Source organism: Sarcophilus harrisii, chromosome 2 (genome assembly GCF_902635505.1).
Source record: "Sarcophilus harrisii chromosome 2, mSarHar1.11, whole genome shotgun sequence".
NCBI lineage: Eukaryota > Metazoa > Chordata > Mammalia > Dasyuromorphia > Dasyuridae > Sarcophilus > Sarcophilus harrisii.
The window spans coordinates 452,789,008-452,801,224 of NC_045427.1; the positions used below are offsets into that span (position 1 = coordinate 452,789,008).

At 42.2% G+C, this 12,217-nt stretch overlaps 1 protein-coding gene across 5 annotated transcripts; it reads right to left on the reverse strand.

Moving 5' to 3' along the window:
* Positions 1-689: 689 nt before the first annotated feature.
* On the reverse strand, positions 690-8,304 carry LAGE3 (L antigen family member 3). Of its 5 annotated transcripts, none has more exons than XM_012553739.3 (3): positions 8,198-8,304; positions 7,197-7,408; positions 690-2,175 (listed from the first exon to the last, which is right to left on the reverse strand). In XM_012553739.3, exon 3 carries the CDS (start codon positions 2,132-2,134, stop codon positions 1,799-1,801), a length of 336 nt encoding a protein of 111 aa, XP_012409193.1. In that variant the 5' UTR covers positions 2,135-2,175; positions 7,197-7,408; positions 8,198-8,304; the 3' UTR covers positions 690-1,798. The 5 variants fall into 5 exon arrangements, with proteins under 5 accessions (XP_012409193.1, XP_023349900.1, XP_031810203.1 ...); XM_023494132.2 differs by having other exon boundaries at positions 8,127-8,203; XM_031954343.1 differs by lacking the exon at positions 8,198-8,304 and adding an exon at positions 7,678-7,771.
* Positions 8,305-12,217: the final 3,913 nt, after the last annotated feature.

The window sequence follows — 12,217 nt, forward strand, 5'->3', positions numbered from 1 at the left end:
AGAATCCCTATCGCCAGAAGGGGGGTTCCCCAAACTCCCTACCTTTGCACTGACTCCCAAGGGCATGTAGGGGAGCCAAATCTCTCCATTTGGTTCCCTGAACCCTGAACCTGCCACTAGACCTCATCATTTAACTCCCTGACCACTAGGAACCCTTATCTCATCTGGTTCCCTGACCACCCTAAATCTAGACCTCATCAGTAACATAACATGTCTGCAGGTGCTACACTCTTCCCTCCACTTCTTAGCAGATGCAGCTTTTGAGTATTTAGAAATTTCTCAAAAGTCCTCAATTACTGAATAGCTCAGTGTCAGAATTGGATATTTTTCAACCGAAATATTAAGATGCATTACCAGCTACCCACTTTGCTGCTGCTTCTTAAGCCCCTGGAGCCTATGTGGTCTCCTATTAGAATGTGAGGTTCTTGAGAGCCGAGTCCTAAAATCTCCAGCATTGAGTACAATGCTTCTCAACAGAAGTGCTCAATAAATGCTTTTTTTAATCATAGTTTGCCATTTGCTTTTCTTACAAAAGCAGTAGCAAATGCAAATAGTTTTATCCCCAATTTTTTTTTTGAGATAGAGGTTCTAAGTGACTTGTCCATGGATGTGTTTCACTTGGTCAATTGTTCCTGAGACAAAGAATAACTGAGACACCCTGTCTTGAACCCTAATGAATAGAGAGACAATTTTGAGGGAAATTAAAAATTTAATGAGGAATTTGTAACAATATGGATTTGAAAATTTCCAGTTCAATACAAACATGAAAAGCCATTAGATTTATAGAATTAATCCTACAGATAATTCTAATTTTCAAGAGACCTAACCAGTCCTGCAAAAAGAATTTCCTTCCTTCTCCTGGGCCCAGCTGAACCTTCTACCCTTAAACTAATGAGAGGGAGGCAGAGATTGGGAAGGGTTAAAAGGTAAAGAGGCACAGGGAAGAAGGGAAGAGGAAAGTATGTGCGTTCCTGGGTGCACCAGGAGGGGAGGACAGGAAGGACTTACTGCTATCAGCTATTGTTCTATCCATAATGAGATTCCATTCTGATGATCAGGAAGGGAAGGGACAAAAGAGGCTGAGGGAAAATCAAGCATTCTAAAGTCCTTCCAGATATTCCCATCTTAATCAAGCAACCATTCAACAAGCATTTATTAAGTGTGCTCACTATACTTCATGTACCATGCTAAGAGTTAGGAAAACAAAAACCAAAGTGCAAACAGTTCCTGTCCCCACGGAGCTTACATTCTAATGAGAGGGATGACATGCACATATATAAGTATCTTCGATCTTCATTCCTGTTTACCAATTGTCCCCTGAGGGTTGTTAAAGATGACCCTCACCCCACCTCACCCCCCAAAAACAACACAAAAAATTCCCACACCTTCTGCAATTCAAGTTCTAAGCCAAGTTTGATGTCTACGCTATGAGCTATGAGAAGGCAAAATTGACTGCTCCTTATTAAGGGGCCAGTTAGTTTGGGGTTTGTGTGTGTTTGTATAATGAGATTTATTTTTCTGTAACAAGTTCATATTGGAATGGGCAAGTGGAATCAAGATCCTCCTGTTCCAACTTCCATCTTCTTGGTGGAAGAGAATGTGGTATTAAAAAGTGGATGGTGGTATGGGAAAGGGGAATAAGCAGGGAAGGAAGTTGGGGAGAGGTCTTGGTTTCTGTTTTCCCACATTTTCTAAGCTTAGCCTTTTTGGTAGCTCTTCATTAGAGGAATAGGGGTGAGAGTTATGGGGGTACTTGGGCCAGGGCCTGTGGGACAAGAGTGGATCAGGGAGAGGTGTCTCAGTGGGACCCTGGGGGCCCAAAACGCTCCATTGTCTGCAGCACCAGAGCCAGATAGTCCAGGAAGGTGGTGACAGAAGCTCGAAAGAATCGTGCTTCTTCTGCTCTCCAGTGAAGAATCAATTTGTTCCCGATGACAGTTAACTCCCGCTGGACACCACTCCGACGAGGCTCAGGATCCGGGTTCAAAGAGCGGCAGGCGATCTCTGCCTCCATAGAGGATGGGAAGGGGATTGACAGAGAAAAGTCATAGAAGCCACGGCCATGGTTGTCTACTGTGGTATTGCTGTCTCCTCCGGGGCCTGGATGGTGTGGTCTTTGGATGGATGCTTCCATGCTTGAGAAGTCAATCTTACATCAAAAAGGTCCAACCAACCCTGTTAATGACAAAAAGCCACTTTCTTAATCAAGAAAAATGACCACTGGTCAGACCAGGCCTTTTCCACCTGAGAAAGGAAGGAGAACACATAGTTATAAAGTGAATGATTGATGAACCCAGGAATGTAGCATCTAAATAAAAGCAATCAATTCTATTAAACACTGTGCTTATTCCAATTTGAATTTAAAAGTACCTTAGATTTCTGCATTTAAAAAAGGTTCTATCTTCCTTTGTCAATGTGGGAGTAAAAAATTGGCCCCAACTACCAAGGGCTATTCCAATCAAACTAGGAGCTGACTACATGGTTGCAGTTGGGTACATGACTTTATTTCCCAGAATAAGACAAGTCTGGGACTCTAGGGCTGATTCACTGTTTGGGTCCACTTATGATATGCTCTCAATAAACCTCTAAGATAAGATTTATCTTAGAGGCAAATATGGTTATGACAGTTACTTGAAATATTGTAATAATGAATCTGGAATCAAAAGAAGGACATCAAGGAATAATGAATGAAAACTGACATGTATCAAATGCTTTCAGGTTTGGAAAAGTGTTTTACACATGCCATGTCATTTCAGCCTCACAATACCTTTTTGAGAGGGGTGCTATCATTACCATCTCCATTTTATAGATTAGATGAGAAAAACTAAGATTCAGGGAAGTTAGTGCCCTAATCACACACACACACACACACACACACACACACACACACACACACACTCTTTATCTCTCTGTCTCTCTCTGTCTCTGTCTCTCTCACAGATCAAAAGAATCAGGAGCAGGACTAGAGCTTCGCTCTTGCTGGTGCTAACCCTAGTGTCTAGCTACTCTACTGTGTTATTTTAAGGTACACCTCTATTACAGCCTCATTTAGGCTCTGTTCCTCTTAGGACCAGGAGTGTATCTACTGCCTGGAAATCCAGGAACAAAGCACACCCTGATCCATAGTTTCCTGTTGCCAAACAGCTTCTTAAACCATCTCATTGGCTGGACAAATTAGAGAAAATGACCCCTTAGGGTTGGCAAAAAATTGGTAGAAACTATGACAGAAGTTGAGTTGGTTTGAAAACAAACACCATTAAGGTTACAGAAGAAACTGGCTGCTTTTGATTTGGGCTGGTAAGATATTAAGGCTTAAAACTGCACTATGACTTTTGTGAAGGTAAGAAGGAAGCCAGGAAGCTAGGAAAAAAGGAAAGGAGGGAGCAAGGAAGGGAAATAAGATCATTGAAGCATCTTTTTAAAAAATACAAATAAGTAAACAGAAGACCAAAAAAGAGTTATAGACAAGCAAGAGCGGCTTTGAAAGTTACAGTATGAACTTATTATATAATTAAAAAGAAAAGCAAACTATATATAATAAAGATCTGTATTTCATTTATATCATCTTATTCTGTTCTACTCTGTAAATGGAAATACCCATTTTATTCAGCGTTAAATAACATTCAATGTTGTCAGAATAAAAATAACTTTTTTTTTTAAAAATGTGAGATGTTGGACTAGATGGTCTTCCCACGTCCAATTTCATGTCTTCCCTTACTCTTGTTCTCCATGATAAACCCTTCTTTCAATCTACCCTCATACCACATGACAGCTAGGGCCTGTTCATTAATCCTTTAATTTTTGGGGTATTCAGGGTTATCGATGTCTTTCCTGAAATGTAATGCCTTCAATTGAGCATTGTTTTGCAGGACTCTGACGGAGGATGAGTCCATTAGAACCTTCTTTGTCTGGATGGTAAGACTTTCTAAATGAAGCCTAAGGTTTTCATTAGCTTTTTCTGGCTGACATCACACTACTGAATTATATAGAACTTGAAGTCTATTAAAAGACTCAAGATCTTTTTCAAACAAACTACTATCTACCTATTTTATTGTTCTCTCCCATATAGTGCTTGTGAAATTGATTTTTGAGCTCACAAGTGACTTCAAATTTGTCCCTCTTCAATTCATATTTATTACCCAATCAAGATTTTGGTAGTTATTACCGCTAGGACACTCTTTCCTCAATGAATCCAGTGTCTTGCTCATATTCTTTCTTTCCTCCCCAATTACTGTCCTCACTGTACTAGGCAACTATGTCAAAATACAAATCAGTTCCTCAACTTACTCAATTCCCACTTTTTCCTCCTCCATTCCACCTTAGGTACACAGAAAGGTAGTTGAACTTGCCATTACCCACAAATGTTCTACCACTTCCATTTTCACTGAAATCTTTTCATCTGATCATAATCTTTTATCATTCCATCTTTCTCTGTCCTACAAACTTTAAGCCTGGTCTCCATCATAACTGTGATCTCTCTTCAGTGCTGTACTTGGTCACCCCCTCTCCCTTTCCCATCTTGACCAACTGGGGTAACATATGAGAGTCACATGCACCATTACTCTTATTACAGATCTTGAACTGTTAAGTCCTGGGCTTGGATTACTTCCACATTTGCTGCCTTCATTCCTATTCAGGTATAGCTGAACCCCAAAGAAATTGTTTGGGTTTTCCCCTTTCTGCCATCAAGTAGATCTTCATCACTTCATGCCTTAACTTTTTCCCTGACAATTCCTTCCCTCTACCTGATGGTAAGCAATCAGATATAGGTTACACAATGCAATTATGCAAAACATTTCCATATTAGTCATTTTGTAAAAGAAGATTTGAATAAAAGAAAATAAAATGAAAAAAAGTGAAAAACAGCCATGTTTCAGTCTACATTCAATTGGCTTCAGTTCATCGTCTAGAAGGAGATAGTATACTTCATCATTAGTCCTTTAGGAACTGTTTTGGATCACTATACTCATGCCTTAACTTTCTAATAAGCTTCTGGTTATTTCCTTGTCTCAAGTCTCTCTTTCTTTAGTCCATCCTCCACTCAGTTGTCAAAGTGATCTTCCTAAAGCTCATATCTGACCATGTAACCTTTCCTGAAATACTCTCTCTTCTCTAACTCGCCTTCCTTCAAGTATCAGTTAAAATCTCACCTTCTACAGAAAGCCCTTCCTGGTTCTCCTTAATGCTAGTACTTTTTCCCCCTAAGATTATCACCAACTTAATTTACATCTATCTTGTTAGTATATAGTTTTTTGCATGCATGTTGCCTTTCAATTAGATTATTAGCTCCTTGAGTACAAAGATTCCTTTTGCAAGCTAACATAGTAGGTACTAGTACTAGATAAACGTCTCCTAACTTGACTGAGTGTCAGGAGGGGAAACCCTCGCTGTGGCCTCTAATCCTTTCACCTTTCACTTCTTTCCTAGGCCATCAGTCCTTCTTCTCTATTGTGCTGCCTACCCTTCCTTCCCTTCCCCCTCTTGACCAACTCTATGAGAGAGTCAGTGCACCTTATTCTATCACAGATCTTGAACTGCCTAGCCCCCACCTTGAATAACTCCCACATCCAATGCCTTCAATCCTATTCAGAACTGCCATCCTAGATGCTTCCCCCAATTATCTTCCCTACTCTGTATCACTTTTTACTCAATCAGTTTCTACTCTTGCATAAACAATTTTGATGTCTCTTCTCTTCTATGGTTCCTCTGTTATTGTTCAGTATTTTTTCAATCATGACTGAAGAGTTTTCCAATTCTTTGTTACCCCATTTGGGTTTTCTTGGCAATGATTAACTAGAGTGGTTTGTTCATTTTACAGATGAGGAAACTAAAGCAAACAGAGTTAAGTCTCTTGCCTAAGATCACGAAGCTATGGTTCCTCTCCAACACAAAGACCTGCATCAATTTCCCCACAATCTAGCTCCGGTTCTTTTACAATCTAACCCCATTCTTACAGGTCCAAATTTACCTTCCACTATCCCCCAATGAAATTTCAAGTTAGGTCCAGCCAAGTCTTCACTTCATTCCAGGTTCCCTCAAACCCAACACACTTCTTCCTTCTACTCTCCAGAAATCTGGCTTGCCCTCACAATTTCTCCTCTAATTATCCAAACCTTTATTCAGGGTAATGCCCTGCCTGACAACCCAGTGGTCTCTAACTTGTACATATGAGGTCATAGAGGACTTTTTGTCAAGACCATTTATTCTGAATAAATGTGAGTAAAGGACACAGAGGAAGGTAATGAGATACATGATGATAATACCCTATGAAAATTGACTAGGATTATAGTATCTAGATGGAACTTCACTATTTAGAGAAGCCAAGTGTCCAAACTCAAACCTGCCTCTAGTATCACTACTGGGAGACCCTAAGCAAGACACTCAATCCCTTAGGAACAGGTTCTTTTTTTAAAAAAATTTTAAAAATGAAGATAAAAATGATTGACTACCTGTCCAAGAGACTGCGTGAAAACACAGTAAGAGTAAAGATGCAAAAATTCTTGGAGCAGTTAAAAGACAAGTTCATGTACCCAGATATTTCAGAGCAAGACTGTCAAAGGCCTCCTTTCAGGGAGAAGTGCTTTGAACAGGGATAGGGTACCTGGGTTGTGCATGAATAAGAAAAGGTTGCCTCTGATCTCTAAAGCTGGAATTTCTAATTTTTTTTTGTGTGTGTAAAATACCCTTTCCACACCCTCCTCAGAATAATGTTTTTTAAATGCATAAAACAAAATAGGAATATAATGAAAATATATAATTATCAAAATATTTTTTAAAAAAAGTTCACAGACTCCAAGTCACGAACTTCTTTACTCTAAAAGTCATAACACAGAGAGCATTGGGATCTAGGATGTGATAAATCAGGTGGCCACAGTGTTACTCTCACTCTTTTGGTTCATCTCTTGACACCCTAACGACAGGGAAAACTCCTTTCCTTATAATTTATCTCCCCAGGGGCTCTTCCCCTAAAGCATGACTTCAGAGAGTCTCTGGAGTCAAATAAATAGATTAATAAATAGAGAAGTCAGATTAAGTAGCTTTGTGACCTTGCTGAAATTCTGGGCTTTAAGCTCCATATATATAAAGTGGGGGTGTGAATTTCTCAGAGTGATCAGGAGAACCAACGCATGTAAAGCACTTCATCGCGCTAATGGGACGCTCTTCTCCCGCTCCCCCAACAGCTCAGTGATCCTCACCTCTCTGCCGGGCAGGCAGGGCCTGATGCTCCAGGTTCACTGTCCACCCCCGCGGAATGACTTCAGCATCAAGGTGTGTCCCTTCCGGCGACTCTCTGCAGCCTCTGCCGAAGCCTTGGCCAGAGATCTCACTTCAAGGTTGCGTCTCTGCTCAGGACGGACTCAAGCCGCTTCCACCACTTTCATATGTGCTGCTCCATGGACGCCAAGACCTGGGGCCAAGGGGCAGAGTGGCTTTAGTCAGGCTTGCCCCCGGCCCGGAGCCGCCTCCCCGTCCTGGCTTAGGGAAACTCCGGAGGCAGCAGGGGGGCTCACGGCTAGCTGGAAGACCCGGGTTCGAGTCCGGCCCCACTTGGGGGCTGCGCGGCCCCGGGGAAGCCGCTTGATTTCGGCCGGCCGCCCCCCCCCCCCCCCCCGGGGAAGGAGGCGGCGAAAGCCCCAGGAAGGGCCGGGCCGGAAGGAGCGACTGAGCATCACCCACCACCACAACAGCGACAACAACGGGGCGGTTCTGTCAGTCCGGATCAACGGCCCCAAAGCAACGCCAAGAGACACAGACAAACGCACGCATTCACAAGCCATGCTGGGGACCCGAGCAGCCCACGCGGGGGTGCGGGCGGGGGGCTCGGCGGCGGCAGCCAGGCCCGCGCGGCGCGGGGTTAGCAAGGGCCGCCCTCGGCCTCAGCCAGTCCTCCCGGGCGGTGCGGGGCGCGTGCCCGGGCCACCTCCCATTCTCGGAGAGGCCCTGCCCGCAAACCGCCCCCGCGCACGCCGACAGAAGACGAATACACCCAGGCCCAAACTCCCTCCCGCGCTGACGGGCCAGGCCCGGGCGCACGCGCACGGGGGCGCGCACGGGGGCGCGCACGCGGACGCACGCGCAGGCTCTCCCAGGCTTGCAGGCTCTCCCAGGCTTACTGCCTCCCCTACCCCACAGCTGCCACACGCTCTCCCGCGGGACCGCCGGAGCCTCCCGGAACCAACTCGCTCCCCCGACGTACCCCGCAATCCCGGAGACCAAAGGCAGCCAGAGACCGCAAGGACCCGGCGGAGCCGCGGAGGCCGCTGGGAGACTGCCTTCGGGAGCGGGCGAGTCACCGCTTGGGTCACAGCCCGCAGAATTCTGGGAAACGTAGTTCTCCGCGTTTCTCTGCCCAAGCTGTGGTTTCCGTGACGACTGGGGTCCCTTCTCCTTTGTCCTTAGTTATTATTAATGGTCTCCGCCTTTGTGGTGAAGGACGTCTGTGAACTTCCCTGACTGTGACTGATGATGATAGCAATGACAAATCGTATTTCTAAGCTCTTTAAAGGTTGAGAAACTCTTTCCCCCCCCCATTAACTCATATGAGAAAAAGCATCTAACACATTTTGACTCCTAGACATCGATTTTCAGTCAGTCAATAAACAATCAACGTGCCAGACACTGTGCTAAGCGCTGGGGATACAAAAAGCAGGAAAATACACCGGCTTTTCCTCCGCGAGCTCACGAGAGACAGTAAGCAGACAAGTACACGCAAGCTATATGTAGAACAAACAGGAAATAAATTATAGCACGAAGGCCCCGAGGTGAAGGAGGATCTGGAAAAGCTTTCAGGCACAGAGCAACATTTAGAGGGGAAATTTAATGCCAGGAAATTTATACTGAAAAAACATTCCTAGTATTTAACAAATGATCACCGGGAAGGCTTTATACTATTTAACATAAGATAATTTATACTGGCCATAAAAACAAAAAAAAATCATTTGGGAAAATCTTGAAGTCAGAAAGTCAAGCTTTCCCTACATCAGAAACTAGACAAAACTTCAATAATTTAATGAATGTTGAAGATCTTGCTTCAATAGATCATTATTTGTACCATGAAAGAGAATGAATATGAGGAGCTAATCATTGAACTCTTCAGAAAGAGCCAAAGTTTTTTTAGACATAGAGTCATATTTAAGAGAACTATTACTCATATCACAGAATTCAGACTGGAGAGAAAAGACATTATATTTATGCACACCTGCATCTTTGATTTCCTTCACAAGCTAATTGTACAATAATTCAGAGTCTGATTCTTTTTGTACAGCAAAATAATGTTTTGGTCATGTATACTTATTGTGTATCTAAGTCATATTTTAATATATTTAACATCTACTGGTCATCCTGCCATTTGGGGGAGGGCGTGGGGGGGTAAGAGGTGAAAAATTGGAACAAGAGGTTTGGCAATTGTTAATGCTGTGAAGTTACCCATGTATATATCCTGTAAATTAAAGGCTATTAAATTAAAAAAAAAAAAAAAAAAAAAAAGAAAAGACATTATATATTTGTGTGTGCATGTATGTACAGATATATACATATGTATATATTTCAAATAGAACAAATTCAACTTTTCTCCTTCCTATTCAAACTCTGCCTTCCCTCAATTGAGAATGAAGGAAAAACAAAAACAATTGTTACAAATATGTATAGTTAAACAAAACAAATATCCTTTTTGGTCCATCCAAAGAAAATGTTTCATTCTGTATTCTTGAATTCATCTCTCAGAGGTATGCCATAGCATGTTTTATCATCGGTCCTCTGGAATCAGGGTTGGTCATTATACTGATCAGAATCCCTAATTCTTTCAATTTTGTTTGTAAGATCTTGTTGTAATCGTATAAATTGTTCTTTACTCTTTATTAGATCATACAAATCTTTCCAGATTCTCTGAAACCATCCCCTTCATCATTTCTTATAGCACAATAGCCATCCATCACATTTGTAAATCATTAACTTCTTCTACTTTCATTTCCCATTTATGGACACCCCTTCAGATTCTTATTCTTTGCCACCTCAGAGAGAGCTGTAAATATTTTTGTACATCTTTAGTTATAGTTTGTTTTGCTTAGGACTAATTCCTTCCTTAACTTTTCCTCTTGCTAATTTTCTTTTTCTTTTCCCTCTTTCCTCTTAGTTCCCTGTTGAGTGAAATATATTTCTGTATGGATATGTGTATATGTATTGTTCCCTTCTTTAACCAGTTTAGATGATAATGAGGTTCAAATGTCATCATTACCCTCTTCTCTGTAAAGGGCAAAGGTTTTGTCCTTGTGCCATGCTGTTAATCCAATCATTTCTACTATAGCTCTCATTTAATTTTTTTCCCCTTCTAGAGCTCATTTTGAAGCATCTTGAAACTGTTTAAAATTCTGACTTCATTTCTCTAGGAATTCTATTTGAAAATGTACTCAATCTGTGTTTTTCTTTGAGGCTTTGATAAGAGATCTTTAGGAGTTTTTTCTAAGTTTTTGTCTTGAATGTCTTTATTACTGTAATAGCTTTTCATGGTAGAATTCTTTTTTGTTTGCTCATTCCTCCTGCCTACTTTCTAATTTGGGATTTGAAGATAGTATCTGGGCTTAGTACATTTGTGGAAGGAAAGTTTAGGTTCTACTGCTACTTTTCTAATGGTATTGTGCTATTCCAGGATTTCTGGAATAGGCTTCGGATTTGCAAGCTTTCAGTGCTCTGAAAGTGGTGTGATTAGGACAAAGTTGCTCCTTACTTCTAAAATTCTTCACTCTGTACATAGCCCAGGACCTGTTCCTGTTTCTTATCTCAGAATGTTATCCCTGGAAACAGGTCTCCTCACTCCACCCTGGACCTATGACTTTGCACTGCATAGTGGGTGCCAAAGCTGCCAAATGTCACCCGGATGTGCCCCAGTATGGGTCTGAGCTGCCTTCTTTCCCACTGCCCTGCCCCTCCCTGGGCACAGGAGTGCTCCTTATGGTCTTGGTACCTGTTTCAAGTGTCCACAGACATCTGTATGTTGATCTTAGCTGGAAGAGTGACCCACTGTGATTCTTTCTTGGATTTCCCCATTAGGATTCAGCCTGGTGAAATTTCTAGATCTGTTTGGAAAAGTTTGGGCAGGGGTGGTAGATATGGATCCAGTTAATTGGATTCCTTCCTGCTACTGTGCCCTCTTGGCTCTGCATCAGTGCTATTCTTTTGGAGGGCTCATTGATTTCTCTTTTCTTCCCTACTTAATCTTCCTCATTTTTATCTCTTTGAGGATCTGAGCTCATTTCAGCCCCTCATCTGGCCATCTTGCCAGACATCCTAGCCTTTTCTCTGAGGTCCAGTTATTTCTAATGGCTATGCTAGTTCCGTCTCTGTGTTGATAATCTCCAATTTATCCTTTCTTTAGCTTGTTAGTACATATTTATGGATTTGCCTTTTGCCTTTCTTTGTACCTTCAGTACTTTAGTATAGTCCTGGCACATAACAGATGATTCACAAATGCTTGTTGACTTGAACTCACCTACTGATGAAACTACTGATATTAGCCAGGTTCCCACAACTTCTGGTGCACACATTAATGAAGGAAAGGGGATAGGCTTCAAAAGTATTGTCAAAGATTTAGCCATCTCCGACCTAGTAACACAGCATTATCACAGCCACTCAAGGCTGTTGCTATATGCTTTGTTTTATGATCATCCCTCCTTGACTTCCTTTCAGACTTTTGTTTCTTGTTCATATGCATCACAGGCAGCTATGTGACAGTGGATAGAGCATTGGCCTGAGGTCAGAAAGACCTGAGTTCAAATTTTGTCTCGGATATTAGCTTTGGACAAGTCACTTACCCTTTATTTGCTTCATCTATAAAACTGAGCATCCTCCCAAAGTGGCTACGAGGAGCAAATGAGCTAATAAATGAGTCAAGTTGCTTAGATCAGTGCTGGGAACACAGTAAGTGTTCCAAATGCGGTAGCCATACTTAGCACCATCTCTGACATATATTGTTACATAACAGAGTTACTATGTAAAGAGACCCCTTTCCCCAACACATATGTGATAAGGGAATGCTTTATGATTCCTGTAGCTTTGGGTCTTCTTCCTGAAGCCCTTGGCAGAAAGTCCTATAGCATAACCTCAGCTGCTCTCCCCAGACCCATAGCAGAGACAATGACATCGCTTCTCCTGTGACTGCAGATCTTCATGATCCAGAATGGGTTTCTGAGAAATAGGTTCCATCTCAGTGACTACCTGAGAT

Bases quoted from the DNA above. Each gene is read 5' to 3' on its own strand.
- LAGE3 (XM_012553739.3), bottom strand. From the start codon at position 2,134: ATGGAAGCATCCATCCAAAGACCACACCATCCAGGCCCCGGAGGAGAC.